Below are 21,995 nucleotides of genomic sequence, written 5' to 3' on the forward strand. Positions count from 1 at the left end.
CAGTGAGCTGGATGATTTTGTAATAATTGAGAGGAAAGTGGAGGAGAGATTGTTGAGGATAAACATAAAAAAGGCACCTGGGGTGGATGGGATCTATCCAGTTATATTAAAGGAGGCAGCAAAGGAAGTAAGCAAACCCCTAGCCATAATTATGAGAGCTTCTTTGGACTCAGGGGAGGTACCCATAGACTGGAGATGTGCAAATGTAACCCCAATTCACAAAGGAGGATCAAAGGCTGACACAAGTAATTATAGACCTGTTAGTTTAACTTCTGTTCCAGGTAAATTAATGGAGGCACTGGTTAAAGAAGCACTGCAGGATCAACTAGACAAGAATTCAGTTATAGCTCAGACGCAGCATGGTTTTGTTAAGGGCAGGTCTTGCCTGACCAATTTGATTGGATACTATGATGTAGTCACAAAAGAACTGGATGCAGGGAATAACTTTGATATTATATATCTGGATCTTAGAAAGGCTTTTGATACTGTTGCACATGGAAGACTGCTGCACAAATTGGAGCACTGTGGCATTGGAGGCAAATTGCTGCTATGGATAAGGGGATGGTTGAGTGGCAGAAGACAGAGAGTGGTAATCAATGGACACTGCTCAACGTGGACTAATGTAATTAGTGGAGTTCCTCAGGGTTCAGTGTTGGGTCCGTTGTTGTTTTCGGTGTTTATGAATGATATTGATGATGGGATATCAAGTTTAATGTCCAAGTTTGCAGATGATACAAAGGTTGGCAGGGTTGTTAAGGACACTACTGACGCTATGCTGCTGCAACAGGATCTGGAAAGGTTGAACAGATGGGCTGAGAGGTGGCAAATGAAGTTTAACATTGACAAATGTAAAGTACTACATATGGGAAACAGTAACCCCAGAGCAACATATCAACTCTGCGGTACTACACTGACAGTGGTGGAGAATGAAAAGGACCTGGGGGTAATTGTGCAGGCAGATATGAAGTTCTCTGAGCAGTGCAGACGAGCTGCAAGAGTAGCTCATGGTGTCTTGTCAATGATATACAGGAATTTTTCTAGCAGGGATAAGGAGGTGATTATTCCCTTGTATAAGGCAATGGTTAGGCCACATCTTGAGTACTGTATACAGGTCTGGAGGCCTCATTTCAAGAAGGATGTAGAGCTGCTGGAACGGGTACAGAGAAGGGCTACAAGATTAGTGAATGGAACAAAGGGTTGCTCTTACGAAGAAAGGCTTAAGTTTTGCAAATTACAGAGTCTGGAGACTAGGCACCGGCGAGGTGATCTGATAGAGGTGTATAAGGCTTTGAATGGTTTGAGCATGCTCAATGCCAATGGGATTCTTCATCTTGCTCAGAATAATCACCTCAGAAGGCATAAATTCAAATTGAGGAAGGACGGATGTCGGATAGATGTGCGGAAATTTGCCTTTGGCCAGCGGGTGGTTGGTTGGTGGAACCGACTTCCATCACTTGTTGTTGAAGTTGATAGCCTAAACAAATTTAAAGCTCAACTGGACAGGTATTTCGAACGAACGGAGGGGTGAAATGGGAGTGGTGTGTGTCTTTTTTTTTTTTTTTTTTTTTTTGGCTGATGCTGAATAAGCTTGCTTTCTTGCATCATATGCCTCTACTAATGCTAATGCTATCTATTTTACTGTGGAACTGTAATATTTACAGTTCCACAGTAAAAATTATATATGAAAACACTGTTTTATGCAAAATTTCCACTGTCCTGCTTGTAAGCAAATTCCATACTGCCATTTTGTTCATTGGTGAAACAGATAGTTTTTATTTTTATTTTTTCTTTAATCTTCTGAATCTATCCAAATATCTGTTTTGTCAGTTTCAGCACAGATAAGGAATTTCATCATGGGATAAGCAAGTAATGGATGGAAATTATATTATAAAATTATGGATAGCACAGTTATCTAGACAGATAACTGACTTTTGTCCTTGAAGTTGTTACAGACATTTTCTCAGATATGCCAGACAAGCTGTACTTGCTACCTATGAGTCTAAAAGCTGATAGAACTGATATTCAGGTGACATTCAAGTCAAGTGGACCCAATTTCGGTGAAGTCCAGATGGCTTGTGACAGTCAAATCCTCTGCTTGTACCTTCACAATGGTGGGACTGTTAGTAATCCTGAGTATAACTACCATGCACAAGCACACTGTGGGTGACCACCCAGGTGTGAACCAACGTAAGCAGGTGTCGAGGTGTGGTGCCCACACCGCATGGAGAAACGCCGCCCCTCCGGGTTACCAGGCAATACTAGGTAGTAGATGACTCTCATCAACCAGTGCAAAACCAGCACGTTGCTTATTGGAGACTTGAAGTAGTGGAACCCATGTTTAGTCTCCAGGGCTAAGTTCCGGTCAACCCTTCCCCATCTCTTCCATCATGCAGTATGATTGATGACTTTTGAGGTTATGAAGAACATCATGGCGAGATCCAATACTGCTTACATTTCGATGGTACAGCTCTAAAATGGTGTTTGCAGGCCTGCCGCTAGTTACTTCACCGGACCGAACCTATTGGTAACCCTCTAGGAGACTTCCGGATCAGCTAGTGTCACAGTAGTATGTATGTAGGGGAAATTTTCGAGGCCACGTTATGTCAAGAATCTGGGTATATTCTTACCATGTGTATGCCATATCCAAAAATTTCATTATTTCATACAGCATGTCCCCCTCCCACTTTTTCTTACTACTGAATACACCATGAATTGTCAAAATAATAGAATAAGCTTATCTGTGAAAAGATCTAAACTTCCCAAACACTTCCTAGTTCATTTCAAAAATATACATGGTCTCAATTCTATTCTAAACGATGCCCATTTCCACTTGCAGTCTACCAAACCCATGTACTTTTTCTAATAGAATCTCAGTTATCGGGTGAGTCAACTACTGCTCATCTCAGTTGCCCAAATTATTCGCTGTATGATTCCTTTCGCCTCAAAGGTGGTACTTGTGCATATGTCTGTTCCAATATTCCCTGTCAGAGACATTGTAATTTGGAATCTCCTCTTTTCAATCTTCTCTGGCTTAAAATCTCTCTCCTTCATTGTGTCAAGTCAAATTCATCTGTTGTCTCTACCATTCTCCCAACTCCACTAATCACTTGGAGCTTATTGACTTCCTCTCTTTGCAACTTGACTTTCTCCAGTCCAACTTTCCTAACAGTGAGGTAATTTTCCTTGGTGATTTTAATGTTCACAACTGCAGCTGGCTTCCATTTTCTAGTCACACCGACCTAGCTGGTTGAGATGCTGAGGCTTTTGCAATTTCTAATCACCTTGCACAGATTGTTCATTTACCTAAAAGAATACCAGACAATCCTAACCATAGCTCCAACACGCTTGATCTTATTCTCACAAACAACCCTTCTAAGTACACAGTCGAAATGAGAGGTTCTTTAGGCAACTGAGATCACAACTTGGTGATTATCTCTTCTCCAATGGAGCCTTTATCTCATGGCTATTCCCAACCTTGTATTGTTTGGCATTACAAGAATGCAAAATGGGATGACCTGCGAGATTTCTTTTCTTCTTTTCCTTGGTCGGATTACTGTTTCAAAATTTCTGATGTCAACGTTTGCTCAGATGGTGCCAGTGAAATTATTCTTGTAGGAATAGAATCCTTTATTCCACTTTAAAATCTCGTCCTTTATCTAAAACTCAGTTTTCCAAGAAATGTGCTAAGGCTGTTCAAGAAAAGAATGTTGCATATCGTAATTGGCTTGTTTTCAATTCTTCAGTTTCATTTTCTTCTTATAGCAGAGTTCACAACAATTGTAAAGCAGTTATTATTATTATTAGCCATATGGTGCAAGGAAGTCTAAGGCTTATGCTGCACCAGGCTAAAAAAAAAAAAAAAAAAAAAAAAAAAATTCTGAATTACCAGAGAGAGAGAGAGAAGTAGAAGGGAATCACCAAGAAAGAGAAGAATGATGATATCCAGCTCAGGACCCTGGGCGTGCCAAGCCCATACTCACCAGATGTGAGCCCCTGGGGGTATGAGGGCCATTCAAAAACTTTGTCAAACATATAGTTCCTGTAATCCCAGACTCACAAAATTCAGACATGTTAAGGTTTCTCTATGTAGTCACTACTCACAGTTATGCAGTTTTTCCATTTATATTTAATCTTGAAAAACCCCTCCTTGTATATATCTGTTTTGCTTATCAAACCACTCAGTCATCACTGCCTGTTTCATACATGCATCAACCACAAAATGCATTCCAAGAAGACACTTCAATTTTCCAAACAGGTCAGATGGGGCCGTATCATATGAATAAGGTGGATGTAGCAAAAGACTCGAACCCCAGTTTGGCCACAACTGTTCCTGTCACTTCACATCTGTAAGGTGAGGCATTATCATCCAGCAACAGCACTACTCAGGACAGCATTCCTCATCGCTGCAACTCTTGATGTTTTCTCATAATTTGGTTAATAGCTGCATGTAGGACCTCCGTGTCACCTTTTCAAGGAAATCAATGAGCAGTACTCCTGAACAATCGCAGAAGACTCTCAACAGAATCTTCCCAGCTGAGCCTTCCACTTTGAAATTTTTTGGAGTGGGTAACCCAGCATGTTTTTACTGCATGGTAGCAACTTTAGATTCTAGATCAGAGTAGTGAACACAACATTTTTTTACATTCTGACAGAAAGCTAAACTGTAGTTTTCTAATTTGTGATTACATTAGTTAGCATCAATTTCCTCCCTGAAATAATTTTGACAGATTCTCATAGGAAATATATTCAAAAACTCAGATATGTGCTTAAAAAGTTCTCAACACCCTCAGTTTTCAAATATTGTAGGTTAATGACCAAAAAACCAAGACCTGTCATTAAAGTTTCATTTTCTTCATTCCCATTTACACTTTAGCATTAGCATTAGTACAGGCATTTGATGCAAGAAAGCAAGCTCATGCAGCATCGGCCAAAAAAAAAAAATAAATAAATAAAAAATAACCACTTCCACTTCACCCCTCTGTTCGTTCGAAATACCTGTCCAGCTGAGCCTTAAACTTATTTAGGCTATCAACTTCCACAACAAGGGATGGAAGTCTGTTTCCCCAACCAACCACCCACTGGCTAAAGGAAAATTTCCGCACGTCTATCCTACATTTGTCTTTCCTCAATTTGAATTTATGCCCTCTCGGGTGATTATTCTGAACAAGAGGAAGAATCCCATCAGCATTGAGCATGCTGAAACCATTCAAGGCTTTATACACCTCTATCAGATCACCTCGCTGGTGCCTAGTCTCCAGACACTGTAATTTGCAAAACTTAAGCCTTTCTTCGTAAGAGCACCCCTTTGTTCCATTCACTAATCTTGTTCCCTTCTCTGTACTCGTTCCAGCAGCTCTACGTCCTTCTTGAAATGAGGCCTCCAGTCCTGTATACAGTACTCTAGGTGTGGCCTGACCATTGCCTCATACAAGGGAATAATCACCTCTTTATCCCTGCTAGAAAAATTCCTATATATCATTGACAATACACCATGAGCTACTCTTGCAGCCCGTCTGCACTCCTCAAAGAACTTCATATCAGCCTGCACAACCACCCCCAGGTCCCTTTCATTCTCTACCACTGTCAGTGTAGTACCACAGAGTTGATACATTGCTCTGGGGGTTGCTGTTTCCCATATGTAGTACTTTACATTTGTCAATGTTAAACTTCATTTGCCACCTCTCAGCCCATCTGCTCAACCTTTCCAGATCCTGTTGCAGCAGCATAGTGTCAGTAGTGTCCTTGAAAACCCTGCCAACCTTCGTATCATCTGCAAACTTGGACATTAAGCTTGATATACCATCATCAATATCATTTATAAATACAGAAAACAATAATGGACCCAACACCGAACCCTGACGGACTCCACTAATAACATTAGTCCTCGATGAGCAGTGTCCATTGATGACCACTCTCTGTCTTCTCCGCCTCAAACACCCCTTTAGCCATAGCAGCAATTTGCCTCCAATGCCACACTGCTCCAATCTGTGCAGCAGTCTTCCATGTGCAACAGTATCAAAAGCCTTTCTAAGATCCAGGTACAGTAAACCCCCGCTATTCACGGGGGTTACGTTCCTGAGAAATGTCGCGAATACCGAAAACGCGAATACTGAGTTATAGCTCCCATAGTAATAAAGGGCTTCCGTTCCAAAATATGAAATATATAAGAAAAACTAGTCTAAAATTTTGTCTATGTACCTTCATAATATGACTATGTACATAGACAGTACATAGTGAAATGCAAGCATATGGCATCGAAATGAAAATAAGAAACAATTTAATATTAAATGTAATATGCCTTTGCTAGCAAAAAAAAAACTTATCCCGCCAGTGCTATCACCAGTTTCACTAAAGTGTTCATAAAGGAGTTTTGCCTTTTCACGAATGATGAGTGAACTTAACAGAATTTTATTTTGAGTTCGGTTTTCTATCCACAGATTTAAAGATTTTTCCATTTTTTCTAATTTAACATCACGAGTTACAGAGCAAATTTTTGAAGAAATTAGCACGTTTTCACGGACACTATGGCGGATTTTTTCTTCTGATTTTTTGATTGATCGTACCGTTGACTCATTGATTTTATAATGTTTTGCCACTGAGGAGACACTTTCACCATTAGAAATTTTATCTAATAACTCAATTTTATTCGCTAATCTCATCACCTGCTTTGATATTTTCACATTTCTCTTGTTATTCGTAGCCATATTTGTAGGGGTTAGAAAGAACTTGTCCACAATAAAGTCACTTTCTTCCGTTAACACACTCGAAAAAGTCTGTTTTGCCACCTCTCAGCCCATCTGCTCAACCTTTCCAGATCCTGTTGCAGCAGCATAGTGTCAGTAGTGTCCTTGAAAACCCTGCCAACCTTCGTATCATCTGCAAACTTGGACATTAAGCTTGATATACCATCAAAACGGTAGATTTATCATTTTTGTAAGCATATCAATTTATAAATTGATAAATTTATTCAATTTATAAGCAAATAAATTAAAAGCAAACGATGAAACCTTCCATGACAAGCGCATAACACATACTGAACAAGGATTAGCGAGAAACATCCACGCTCGCGATTTTGTCACCCCCTCTCCCCCCACCCACTGAGGCCCGTTTTGACTGGAAAAGATAATTTTAGCCACACCCATGTTTTTTTATGGCGGAAAATATTCACGGTGCTTTAAAATTCACATTTTTTTAGGTTTCATTTTATATGAAATCGGCGATCGCAAATACGCGAAACCGCGAATAGCGGGGGTTTACTGTATATAATATCAAAGTTATCCCTGCATCCAGTTCTTATGTGACTGCATCATAGTATCCAATTAAGTTGGTCAGGCAAGACTTCCCCTTAACAAAACCATGCCTGTGTCCGAGCTATAACTGAAGTCTTGTCTAGATGATCCTGCACTGCTTCTTTAACCAGTGCTTCCATTAATTTTCCGGGAACAGAAGTTAAACTCACAGGTCTATAATTACTTGTGTCAGCCTTTAATCCTCCTTTGTGAATTGGGGTCACATTTGCACATCTACAGTCTATGGGTACCTCCCCTCAGTCCAAGGAAGCTCTCATAATTATGGCTAAGGGTTTGCTTACTTCTTTTGCTGCCTCGTTTAATATAACTGGATCGATCCCATCCACTCCAGGTGCCTTTCTTGTGTTTATCTTCAAGAGTTTCTCCTCCACTTTACTCTCAATTATTACAAGATTCTCTAGCTTACTGCCAGAGTTGAATACACCACTGGCATTCCCCTCGCTGAATAACTCCTCATGTGTGAATGTCGATGCAAAATATTCATTTAGTTTGTTAGCTACCCGAGCAGGATCATCAACAGATGACCCATCGATATCAAGTGGACCAATCTGATTCATCCCCTTCCTTCTAGAGTTTACATAAGTAAAGAACTCTTTGCTGTTTTTCTTTGCATCCCTTGCCAAAGATTTCTCGTAATCTGCCTTCGCCTGCCTAACCTCCTTTGTAACTTTTATTAATCAGTCCAAACTAGATTTTGAACAGACTAAAAGTAAAAAACTTGCTTCTTGCCCTAATGGTAGCCAAGCATTCTGGTCTCTTGCCAATGCTATTGGCCACAACTTTTGCCCATCTCTGTTCCCATCCTCTGTCAAAACCAGATGGTTTTATTGTCACTTCTGCCAAGGATAAAGCTGACCTGCTAGCACCCCATTTTTCTTCCAACTCATGTATTAATGATCTTGGTAAAACACCTCCCACCATTCCAAACATGCTCCATTCAATGCCTCCTGGGTCTTCCATCAAAAGAATATCAAAAGGATTTTGATTAATCTTGATCATAAGAAAGCTCCAGGTCCTGATGGTATTTCTCCACTTGTTCTCAAAACCTGTGCTCCTGAACCTACTCCTGTTCTTTGCCACCTTTTTTCACTTTCTTATTCCAAAGGTGTTTTTCCTTCTGCTTGTAAAATTGCTCATATCCAGCCAGTTCCTAAAAAAGGGTGACAAATCCTTCGCATCCAATTATTGTCCCATTTCAATTACTTCTACTCTTTCTAAAGTAATGGAGAAATCAATTAACTGCCAACTCTTAAACTACCTAGAAATTCTCCGTCTGATCAATGATCTCTAGTATGGATTCCTTCAGTGTCGATCCACTGGTGATATTCTGTCTTATGTTACCCATTTGTGGACAAATTCAATGTAAACGTTTGGTGAAATATAAGTAGTTGCTTTTGACATCTCAAAACTTTCAATCATGTTTGGCATAAAGGTCTTCTGAACAAGCTTCCGTATTATGGTTTTCCAACTGTTTTTTGTAATTGGTTATCCAGTTTTCTCTCTGATCGCTCACTGAGGGTGATGGTAGAATGCTCTCTGTCTTCTAACTTCTCCACTAATGCTGGTGTCCCCCAAGTTTCAGTTCTTTCCCTCCACGTTTTTCCTCTTGTGTATTAATGACCTTCTTCCATTGACTGGAAATCCTCTCCATAGTTTTGGCGATGTAGGACATTGCATTCCACTTTCCATTTTGAGAAACCTTGCCCTGCTCAATCAGCTTCAACTTCTCGAATATCCACTACCAATTCCTTAAATGCTGATCTCCAGGTAATTCTCCAATGGGGCAAAGACAACTTATTTGATTTCAATCCTTCTAAAACTCAGTCCTGTCTTATATCTCGCAAAAAGGATTCTTCTGCTCCTATGCTTATCTTTGGTGACACTCCAATTGCTAGGCAAAATGATATCTCTCTTTTGGGGATTACCCTGACTTCTAAAATCTCTTGGCACAAGCACATTACAAATATTGCTTCCTCTGCATCTAAAATATTTGGTTTTCTCTTTCGCTCTCGGCATTACTTTTCTTCCAAACAGCTGTTCACTCTGTACAAATCACAAATCTACCCTATCATGGAATATTGTTCCCACATCTGGGGCCGTGCCCCCAAAACCTCTCTCAGGCTTCTATATTCCATTCAGAAGAGGGCAGTTAGGTTAATTTATGACTCCTCTCTAACAGAGTCTCTCCACTCGCTGTCTGATAGACCTACTGTTTCTGCTGCATGCCTTTTCTACAGATACTTCCATAGGCACTGTTCTTCTGAATTAGCTTCTATAATTCCCACTCTCTCTTTCAAAACAGTTCGAATACATGCCACCAGCGGCCAACATCCATTTACTGTCGAACTTCAAACTTACAGAACCAACTTTTCATCTTCCTCATTTATTCATTCAACTGGCTTTTTCTGGAACAACATATTTTCAGGAAATACATATGAAGGAAGGTTGTTCCAGAACAGTCTACAGAAGTTCAAGTCTAATGTCAACAAATATCTTCTTTCATCTTCTCAATATCCAACCCAAGCACGGTACTAAATACTATAGGTTCTAATACTTTCGTGTTTGGGGTTTTTCATAAAAAGAAAAAATATATATAGCATTATAGTCATCCTTGGATACCTTTCAAACCATCCATATATATATCAAAAAAAAAAATCATGACTAACAAAATCAGTTTAGATTAAGATATTCCAAAGTAGTCTTGGGGGTAACTCCAATGAATAAACTCACCTATCAAAGCTCTTAATTTATTGGTGAATCATGTCCAAGTGGCCAGGGAGCAACAATCAAAAAAAGGTAGTTTTTTGATTGTTGCTCCTTCTCTTGGAAGAACAGTTCCAAGAGAAGAACCGTTGGAGCTGCTACTATGACTGGTTCTAAAAACAATGTTGTAGGGAAATTAAATGGAAAAATTGGAGATAAAATTAATGCTTTCCACTGCATAACTCACCAAGAGGTGAGTTATGCAATCATATGCATATGGAAAATCATATGCAATAGAAAGCATTAATTTTAGCCTCTTAGAACTTTTAACATTAGTTGTATCAACTGTGAACTTTATCCCTGCCCAAAGATTGAATCATCACATTTTCTTCATTTCTTATTGATGCAGAACATGAGCAGAAGGATACCATGTTAAAATTCTTGGTATCTATGTTAAAACTTTTGACTTTTGTGTTGTTTTATAATTTGAGAAATTAAATTATTATATTCTTAGTAGATGAAAGGGGAAGATGTGCCCAACATAAAAAATATTAAATGGAGGCAAGATTCAACATTATGAAGTAATTAAATTAATTAAACAAGCAACCTGAAGACTGTATAATTCAATCAATTCAACTTCAAACTCATAAAGTAAATGAATGATACAATAAAAATACTTCAAACTGAACTTCAACTCTAGAAATTTCAATTAAAAAAATAATAACCTTGTTCATTTTGAAACTTGCAGATTGTTAAACGTCAATTGTTACTCATATAATATTAAGAAATGAGCATGAAAAATCATATTTCAAGCTTTGTGAAACAATATTTTCCTGTTTGACACACCATTTAATTTTGATGTTGAAAAAACAGATATACAAATGGAGCTTACTGAATTGCAATGTAATTCAGTTCTAAGAGGAAAAATTTAGTGACACTAGAGTGCCAAACTTTTATCCTATTTACCTATTGAACAATTCCTAAAGATGGTTCAATTTGTCTGCAAAATGTATGTGATGCCTAGCAGCACATATTTATGCAAACACCTTTTTTTTTTTCTTTTCTTTTTTTTTTTAAGTGAAAAGAAACACTCCACCAGAGAGAGCTCACAATTGATAGGCATGCATACTGTCATTAGTAATGCATGCCTACACAAAATATTATGCCAGATCTTAACAAGTTAAGTACAAACAAAAGTTTCAAAACTTTGAAGTTGTTGTTTAGAATGCAGTTTTCCTCTATTTATATATTTTATTTATGAAGTTAAAAATTTAATTCTATTTATATTTTTATTTTAAAAATAAATATCTTTGTTAATTTGAAACAACTGAAAATGTTTTTTTCCTCAATAAATAAATGACCAGTTATATTAATGTATTGTGAATTTATGGTATATTTAATTATATATATTCATTTATCACTAATTTATACATACGTATATTATACATTCATAAAACTATAAAAATAGTCATGTACTGAAAAATATCACAGAAAACAAAAAATTCAGTCCACTCCAAACGCATCTAACATCAATGCAGTCCACATGCCTAATGAGTTTGACAAGCCTGATCCAAATTGTGATCCCTGTCTACATCTCCTTTTTTGAGTTTCTATGTTAGGAAATACTTGACATTATCACCTTTCTGCAGTTTCTCACTAGCTGCTCATAAACACAACATAAACTGCTCTTCAGTGTTATATCCAGATGACCATGTTTCTTTTCCATTTTCTTAAGTGACACAATTAAATTTGCTGAATAATCAGTGAACTGAAACAGCCAATGAAACAAGAGCACTAGGTGGAAAAATTGGGGAAGAGGATAGGATTTAATGATCCAACTGTGACATTAAGGTTCTTCACAAATCAGGAAGAAAACTGTCTAAATCAAGGTGATAAGAGAAAAAACTTGTATTCTCCAACAAAAAAGGAGGGTTAATAGGTTTGTAAATATACACAGTTTCATTAGTATGTCATTTTGTTCACTAGTACTGCAGTATTTACTCTACACCCTCAACATTCCTGCAAAAATTGATAAAAAAAAATATCACAGCTTCATAACTGTGAAATAAATGCTATAACAATAACAGTTACATCCTTTTTTTATGACCCCTACTTTCATTTACATAAATATTATAATCCTATTCACAAATAAATGCATATCTATGCAGAATAACAACTTTCAATGCATAATTAAAAAAATTAATCCTTCCTTACTTATTAAATTTATTTTAAAAATTAAAAAAAAAAAAAAAAAACTTACCATGGCCACGTATATCAATAGCTGCTATCTGGCACTCAACCATTTGAAAAATGCTCGACTAGTAAAAAAACCATCAAAACAAAACTGTAAGCGACTATATTCTCAACTGTTTTGAGAATACAGCATATCATACAGGTAGTATGATATACTATATTCATAAAAGTATTTTCACAACAGTGCTTATCAATAAAACAGTTGTTTATTCAAAAAATTTATAACATATAAAACTGCCTTTGGCCTTAATGAATTCAAGACCCTGCATTAATTAGGCCATTTTTGCAAAGTTACTCTACTCAAACCAGGTGCTTACAAGCCTAGCAGCATAACCTGGTCCATCTATGACAAGAATGGTTAGAGTTCAGGTAATACAAGTGATCATTTTAAATGAGAACCTACAAATATGTAACTAACTATGAGTAAAAGATTGCTAGAGTAACATTATTAATTTGTCACAAAAAAACAATGAAAATTATCACACTCACAACACTGCCTGTAACATGTTTGGAGTTATTAGCATTAGCAAAGGAACGTGAAAACAAAAGCAAGCTTATACAGCATCAGCCAAAAAAAACCCCTTATTTCACCCATCCACTCGCTCCAAATGTTTGTCAAGTTCTGCCTTGAATCTATTTAAGCTATCAACTTCTACAACAGATGGAAGTTTGTTCCAGCAATCAACCACCCGCTGGCTAAGGGCAAACTTCCGCAGATCTATCCTACAACGGTCTTTCCTCAATTTGAATTTATGCCCTCTCAGGCGATTATTCTGAGCAATAGGAAGAATCCCATCAGCAATGATGCATGCTCAAACCATTCAAGGCTTTATACACATCAATCAGATCACCTCGCAGGTGCCTAGTCTCCAGACACTGTAATTTGCAAAAATTAAGCCTTTCTTTGTAAGAGCAACCCTTTATTCCATTCACTAATCTTGTTGCCCTTCTCTGTACTTGTTCCAACAGCTCTACATTCTTCTTAAAATGAGGCCTTCAGACCTGTATACAGTACTCAAGGTGTGGCCTGACCATTGCCTTATACAAGGGGATAATCACCTCCTTATCCCTACTAGAAAAATTCCTGTATATCACTGACAACACACCATGACTAACCCTTGCAGACCGTCTGCACTGCTCAGAAAACTTCATATCTGCCTGCACAATAGCCCCAGGTCCTTTTCATTCTCTACCACAGTCAGTGTGGCACCACAGAGTTGATATGTTACTCTGGGATTACTGCTTCCTATATGTAGTACTTTACATTTGTCAATGTTAAACTTCATTTGCCACCTCTCAGCCCATCTCCTCAACTTTTCTAGATCCTGTTACAGCAGTGTACTGTCATTAGTGCCATTAACAATCCTGCCAACCTTCATATTGGCTGCAAACTTGGACATTAAGCCTGATATACCATCATCAATATCATTTATAAATACAGAAAACAACAATGGACCCAACACTGAACCCTGAGGGACTCCACTAATAACATTAGTCCATGAAGAGCAGTGTACATTGATTACCACTCTGTGTCTTCTCCCACTCAACCATCCCTTTATCCATAGCAGCAATTTGCCTCCAATGCCACAATGCTCCAATTTGTGCAGCAGTCTTCCATATGCAACAGTATCAAAGGCTTTTCTAAGATCCAAATATATTATATCAAAGTTATTCTTTGCATCCTTTGTGACTACATCATAGTATCCAATCAAATTAGTCAGACAAGACTTCCCCTTAACATGCTGTGTCCGAGCTATAACTGAAGTCTTGCCTAGATGATCCTGCAATGCTTCTTTAACCAGTGCCTCCATTAATTTCCCTGGAACAGAAGTTAAACTAACAGGTCTGTAATTACCTGTCTCCCTTTGATCCTCCTTTTTGGATTGGGGTCACATTTGCACATCTCCAGTCCATGGGTACCTCCCCTGAGTCCAGGGAAGCTTTCATAATTATGGCTAAGGGTTTGCTTACTTGCTTTGCTGCCTCCTTTAATATAACTGGATAGATTCTATCCACCCCAGGTGCCTTTCTTGTGTTTATCTTCAACAATTTCTCCTCCATTTTACTCTCAGTTATTACAAGATTATCTAGCTTACTGCCAGAGTTGAATACACCTCAGGCATTCCCTCTCTGAATAACTCCTCATGTGTGAATGTCGATGCAAAATATTCATTTAGTTTGTTAGCTGGACAGGATCATCAACAGTTGAACCATCGATATCAAGTGGAACAATCTGATTCATCCCCTTCCTTCTAGAGTTTACATAAGTAAAGAACTCTTTGCTGTTTTTCTTTGCATCCTTTGCCAAATATTTCTCGTAATATGCTTTCGCCTGCCTAACCTCCTTTGTAACTTGGTTACAGACCAGCTTATATCTATCATAGGCTTCTGTGTCACGTGTTAATTTATATGTATCTCATGCATTTTTCTTCTCTGTCACATTTCTAATTAGTTCATCTGACATTCATTTAGGTCTAAATCATGAACAATATTTCTTTGTTGGTATAAAAAGCCTAGTAGCTTCCAAGATTAATTCTTTGAATGCTTCCCATTTTGAATTTGCTGTTGGTAACATCATCAGTTGGTTCCACCGTATAGAATTTAAATAGTGTCTCAGACCACCTGTTATTAAGTAACATATGATGTATATGTTACTTAATAACTATGGATTAGTGTTACTTAATAACAGTAATCTATACAATTACTTAATAACTGCATGGATTACTGTTATAAGCCTCACTTTTGACATAACCTCACACAAGAAGTCTAATGGCAACAAATCTGGTGATTATAGTGACCATATTCCTTTTGTAATTATGCAATTTCCAAATAAGGATAGCTTAGCACACAGACACATGTGACTTGTTGCACTATCTTGATGAAACTATGCTTTAACAATCTCCTCCTCACAGAGGTGACCCAGGAATTCATAGACTATGTCAATGTAATAATGAGAAGTTATTGTTTCTGCAAAAAAAAAAAAAAGCTGGGCTCCACAGTCGTTTAGTTAGTTATTGCACAATACACTCGAATCTTCACATGGTGTATGGGAGTTTCGTTTGCCGCATGGCAATATTACTTTGTTTTCAGAATAGTGGCAAAAGCTGCTGAACAACTTAAACTTGGTATGGAACTCGTTTTAATTTCCTCACCACTGCATGAAACTGCATTATGACACTTCCTTTTGTTCTGCAAACCGCTATAGTGATTTACATGGTCTTGCTACCTTTTGTTACTTGTTGGCTCACCCTACCTGTGCTAAATATTCCTCAGTCACAACAGTTCATGTGTGAACACAAATTACAAGGTTCATATTCCTAGTTTCCCCTATTTTCACAAGCTTCCATAGCTCAGATTTTGATGGTATCTTGAACATTCTAATTGCCAATAAAAATTATGCTCAGTGATTTTAAACTGTTTTTGAGGTAGTGTTCCACTACAAACTAGCTATTGAATGGAGGCCATTTTCAAATGTTGCTAAATAGACTTCTCCATTACTTTAAAATTATTGGCTTTTGTTACCGCTTTGTTTCAAATTTGTAGTGCAGTTATTATTTATGTTTATCTCATAAAGAAGTAGGTGACACGTTTTCTTACTTGGCCTGAAAAATTACTAAAAAACAAGACTCAAAGGAGAGAATTCAACTACCACTGTCATTGCATTAACAAAGAATAATATAAATACAGTTTAATATTTTCTTTTATGCAATTCTGTAGAAGTATAATTAGTATTAAAAGTGTTTTTGTTAAGTTCATAAACTATAAATTTATAACTGTATAACATAATACATAAGGTAATTTAATAGCATAGTACATACTACAGTCATATAAACTGGAAATAGTACAGCATTTTTATTGTACTTATGTATCTCCTTAGTTTAGTGTGGAATTTCTAATTTATTTTATTTATTTATTTTTATTTTTTATGTAAACCCCAAACACAAGAGGTATTAGAACCTATAATTTGTGGTTGTAATACCTCTGGACCGTGCTTGGGTTGGAGGTTGAGAAGACGAAAGAAGATATTTGTTGACATTGGACTTGAACTTCTATAGACTGTAATTTTCAGAAAATACGCATGAAGGAAGGTTGTTCCAGAAAACAGCAGATGAATGAATAAACAAGGAAGATGAAAAGTTGGTTCTGTGAGTTTGAAGTCGGACAGTAAATGGATGTTGGGTGCACGTGTTCGGACTGTTTTGAAAGAGAGTGGGAATTATAGAAGCCAATTCAGAAGAACAGTGCCCATGGAAGTGTCTGTAGAAGAGGCATGCAGCAGAAACAGTACATCTATCAGGCAGCGAGTGGAGAGACTCTGTTAGAGATGAATCATTAATTAACCTAACTGCCTTCTTCTGAATGGAATCAAGAAGCCTGAGAGAGGTTTTGAGGGCACAACCCCAGATGTGGGAACAATATTCCATTGTAGGGCGGATTTGCCATTTGTACAGAGTGAACAGCTGTTTGGAAGAAAAGTAATGCCGAGAGCGAAAGAGAAAACCAAATTTTTTAGATGCAGAGGAAGCAATATTTGCAATGTGCTTGTGCTAAGAGATATTAGAGTCAGGGTAATCCCCAAAAGAGAGATATCATTTTGCCTAGCAATTGGAGTGTCACCAAAGATAAGCATAGGAGCCGAAGAATCCTTTTTGCAAGATATAAGACAAGACTGAGTTTTAGAAGGATTGAAATCAAATAAGTTGTCTTTGCCCCATTGGAGAATTATTTGGAGATCAGCATTTAAGGAATTGGTAGTGGATATTCGAGAAATTGAAGCTGATTGAGCAGGGCAAGGTTTCTAAAAATGGAAAGTGGAATGCAATGTCCTACATCGGCAAAACTATGGGTAGGATTTCCACTCAATGGAAGAAGATCATTAATATACAAGAGGAAAAGAATGGCGGGGAAAGAACTGAACCTTGGGGGGGAACACCAGCATTAGTAAAGAAGTTAGAAGAGAGAGAGCCAAATACCATCACCCTCAGTGAGCGATCAGAGAGAAAACTGGATAACCAATTGCAAAAAACAGTTGGAAAACCATAAGATGAAAGCTTGTTTAGAAGATCTTTATGTCAAACATGATCGAAAGCCTTTGAGATGTCAAGGATTCCAATTACGATATGCAACATTCTTCTCTTGAACAGCCTTAGTACATTCATTGGAAAACCAAGGTTTGGATAAAGGATGAGATTTTAAAGTGGAATTTGTCCATAAATGTGTAACATAAGCCAGAATATCACCAGTGGATCGACACTGAAGGAATCCATACCAGAGATCATTGATCAGACAGAAGATTTCTAGGTAGTTTAAGAGTTGGCAGTTAATTGATTTCTCCATTACTTTAGAAAGAGTATAAGTAATTGCAATGGGATGATAATTGGATGGGAGGGATTTGTCACACTTTTTACGAACTGGCTTGCTATGAGCAAATTTCCAAGCAGAAGGAAAAACACCTTTGGAATAAGAAAGTGAAAAAAAGATGGCAAAGAACAGGAGTAAGTTCAGGAGCACAGGTTTTGAGAACAAGTGGAGAAATACCATCAGAACCTGGAGCTTTCTTAGCATCGAGATTCATCAAAATCCTTTTGACGGAACACCACAGGAGGCATTGAATAGGGCATGTTAGGAATGGTGGGAGGTGTTTTACCAAGATCATTAATACATGAGTTGATGGAAAAATGGGATGCTAGCAGGTCAGCTTTATCCTTGGCTGAAGTGACAACAGAACCATCTGGTTTGGACAGAGGTGGGAGCAGAGATGGGCAAAAGTTGCGGCCAATAGCTTTGGCAAGAGACCAGAATGCTCGGCTACCATTAGGGCAAGAAGCAAGTTTTCTCCTCTTAGCCTATTCAAAATCTAGTTTGGACTGATTAATAACTGCTTTGCAATTGTTGCAAGCTTTGGTGTAGTCAGAAAATGAAACTGAAGAATTAGAAACAAGCCAATTATGATATGCAACATTCTTCTCTTGAACAGCCTTAGCACATTTATTGGAAAACCAAGGTTTAGATAAAGGACGAGATTTTAAAGGGGAATGTGGTACAAAGGATTCCATTCCTGCAAGAATAATTTCACTGACACGATCTGAGCAAAAGTTGACATCAGAAATTTTGAAACAGTAATCCAACCAAGGAAAAGAAGAAAAGAAATCTCGCAGGTCATTCCATTTTGCATTCTTGTAATGCCAAAAAACACGAAGTTGGGAATAGCCATGAGATAAAGGCTCCATTGGACAATCACCAAGTTGTGATCTGAAGTGCCTAAAGGACCTCTCACTTCGAACGTGTACTTAGAAGAGTTGTTTGAGAGAAAAAGATCAAGCGTGTTGGCTGTATGATTAGGATTGTCCGATATTCTTGTAGGTAAATGAACAATCTATGCAATGTCATTAGTAATTGCAAAAACCTCAGCATCTCGACCAGCTGGGATGGTGTGACTAGAAAACTGAAGCTCACTTCCGTTTTCTAGAATTACCTCACTATTAGGAAAGTTGGACTGTAGAAAGTCAAGTTGCAAAGAGAGGAAGTCAAAGAGCTGCAAGTGATTAGTGGAGTTGGGAGAACAGTAGAGACAACAGATGAATTTGAAACAATGAGGTAGAGAGAGAGATTTTAAGCCATAGAAGATCAAAGAGAGGAGATTCCAAATTACCAAGTCTCTGACAGGGAATATCAGAATGGACGTATGCACAAGTACCACCTTTGAGGCAAAAGGAATCATACAGCAAATAATTTGGGCAACTGAGATGAGCAGTAGTTGAATCAACCGATAACTGAGATTCTGTCAGAAAAAGTAGATGGGGTTTACCAGACTGCAAGTGGAAATGGACATCGTTGAGATTAGAATTGAGCCCACATATATTTGTGAAATGAATTAGGAAGTGTTTGGGAGGTTTAGATCTTTTCGCAGATAAGCTTGCTCTATTAGTTTGGCAATTCATGGTGTATTCAATGGTAAGAAAAAGTGGATGGGACATGCTGTATGAAGTAATGAAATTTTTGGATATGGCATACACATGGTAAGAATGTACCAAGATCCTTGGCATAACATGGCCTCAACAATGCCCCCTGCATACACTCTACCTGGACTCCCTCCAGTCACTATCTGGCAGAGTAGAGGTAGCAAGATTATACACTAGCTGATCCGCAAGTCTCCTAGAGGGCTACCAATAGGTTTGGTCCAGTGTACTAACTAGCGGCCGGCCTGCGAACACCGTTTTAGAGCTGTACCCTCGAAATGTAAGGAATATTGGATCTCGCCACGATGTTCATCATAACCTCAAAAGTCATCAATCACACTGCATGATGGAAGAGATGGGGAAAGGTTGACCGGAACTTAGCTGTAGAGACTAAACATGGGTTCCACCACTTCAAGCTTTCAATAAGCAAAGTGGTGGTATTGCACCGGTTGATCAGAGTCGTCTACCACCATAATTTCTATTTAAGCTAAAATCATGTACAATAAAAACAGAAAAGAAAAGAACTCAAAAGTAGCAGGAATGTTTTGGCATGGTGGAGAACTGTCAGGGGGCAGCTCTCCTGCAAAGCAGGGTTTATAATGTCCATTACTTGCTGCATGTTTGTGGAGCACACTGTATCAGGATATAATATAGTAAGGGGATGATTTCATGTTTCTGCGATGCAAAAGAGTGCGAAGAGATTAAGCATAAATTCAACATTCCGATAGGCAAATATGAGAGTCAAGAACACGATTGATAGCCTCAAGGGAATTCAAATGAAGGACCCCTAAAGTACCGAACTGTCCAGTTCAATGTTTGAGGCTACACTTGTGCATCGGACAATGCAGCAGAATATCCAATGGCAGAAAGCACTAGATCCAAGAGGAAGCAGTTATCATCAAAAGCTATTGTTGGAGAAACAGGAATTATATGTACAAAAAGGATAAGTGGAATAGTATTAGTAGTGACGAATGATGCAAGAAAGGCAATCTTATACAGCAGGGGTGGCCAACAAATCGATCGTGGCTTTAATTTCGATCGATCACAACGAATTTTAAGTACACATAAAAAATAGAATATTCAAAATCTAAATGTTATTATTATTATGCGCCCCACTGCATACGCTTATTACAAATCCATTAAACCAAGTGACTACTTTTTTCGTGCAGCCGCTAGCCTTGTCTAGTGAAAATTCCTGCAGTTACGTTGTGGAGGGCAGTGTATGTGTCGAATTCTTATTTAGCTTACTTAATATTAATAACTGGACAATGCTTATACCTTAATTTAATACCCTTTGATTTAAAATGAATACTATGAAAAAGAATAAAACGTATCATTTTCATCAAGAGTGAGAACTAGAATTGTTTTTTGTAATGATAAAAGAAACATGTTGTTTGATTTGCAATGCTTCCATTGCTATACTCAAAAAAAGAAAATTTAGAGAAAGGCACTTAAACGCACTCCATGGTAAATACCAATCGGATTTTCTGCCTAATAGTGACCTTAGAAAAAATAAATTAAAAGAACTTAAATCCAGATTATTCACAGAACAAAATTTCTTCGAGACACCTAACTTACAATCTACAGCAGTAACTGTAGCCTCTAAAGTGATTCATCTTCTTGCAAAAATAATGCAAACCATTTTCTGATGGTCAATTCATCAAAGACGCATTTTTAGAAATAACAGATTCTCTTTTTGAAAATTTTAAGAACAAAAATGAAATTAAAAGTGCTCTTCAAGATTTGCAATTATCTCGAAATACTTGGACGCGACTTGTCAAAAAAATTAGTAAAATTGTGAGCAAACAAATTGCGTGCTTTGTGTCCTTTTCTTCACAACTGGATGAATCTACAGATGCCAGTGATACAGCTCAACTGCTCGTTTTTGTTCGTATGGTTTTTGATGATTTTGCCACTAGAGAAGAACTGCTGGGTATGGTTTCGTTAAAAGAAAAAAAAGAGGTCTTGATATATTTAACACATTCAAAAATTTTATTGAAAAAATTAAATTACCGCTATTTAAGCTCGTATCAATAACAACAGATGGAGCTAAAGCAATGACAGGGCATCTTAATGGATTCATCGCATTGTGCCAAAAGGATAATGAATTCCCAGATTTTTTGAGTTACCACAGTACCATCCACCAACAAGTGTTAACCAGAAAAATTAAGCATTGCTATTAAATTTGAGCCAGAAAAAGATTAAATACTAAAAGTGTTATGGACATAGCTTTCAAAATCGTGAATTCCATTAGAGGACAATCTCTTCAAAGGAGACGTTTCAAAATGCATCTTGATGAAAATGAATAAGATATGATATTACACACACACACACACACACACACATGTGAGGTGGCTGAGTTGCAGTAAGTTTCTACAAAGATTTCAAAATTTGCTGAATGAGATTAAAAAAAAAATTGTTGATCAAAGGGTAAATGATCATCAGTAGCTACAAGATATGGAGTGGTTGTGTGATCTGGCTTTTTTTGGCAGATTTTACCAGTAAATTAAGTGATCTGAATTTGGAATTAAAAGATAAAAATAAAAATGTGGGTGACATGATTAGTAGTATTTCTGCATACAAATATCAATTTTTAGCAATGGCTAAGGATCTCAAAGAAAAAAATTTCGATCATTTTGCAAATATGCAAGATCATTTGCAAAAAGATCCCGTTTTTGAATTTAATAGTGAGAAATATGTTTGTGAAATTGAGAAATTGTGGATGATTTTGAAACCAGATTCAGTGATTTTAAAACAATTGAAGACATTT

At 37.5% G+C, this 21,995-nt stretch overlaps 1 protein-coding gene across 1 annotated transcript in view; it reads right to left on the reverse strand.

Moving 5' to 3' along the window:
- Positions 1-21,995, reverse strand: part of LOC150089219 (protein phosphatase methylesterase 1) — a 273,882-nt gene that overhangs the window by 175,693 nt on the left and 76,194 nt on the right. Inside the window, exon 4 of the mRNA XM_090390380.1 lies at positions 12,274-12,331. Coding sequence (XP_090246506.1) covers positions 12,274-12,331 — 58 coding nt within the window. The remainder of the gene's footprint in view (positions 1-12,273; positions 12,332-21,995) is intronic.

The sequence above is a fragment of the Mastigoproctus giganteus genome, chromosome 2, assembly GCF_048544385.1.
Source record: "Mastigoproctus giganteus isolate SK-2022 chromosome 2, ASM4854438v1, whole genome shotgun sequence".
Taxonomy (NCBI): domain Eukaryota; kingdom Metazoa; phylum Arthropoda; class Arachnida; order Uropygi; family Thelyphonidae; genus Mastigoproctus; species Mastigoproctus giganteus.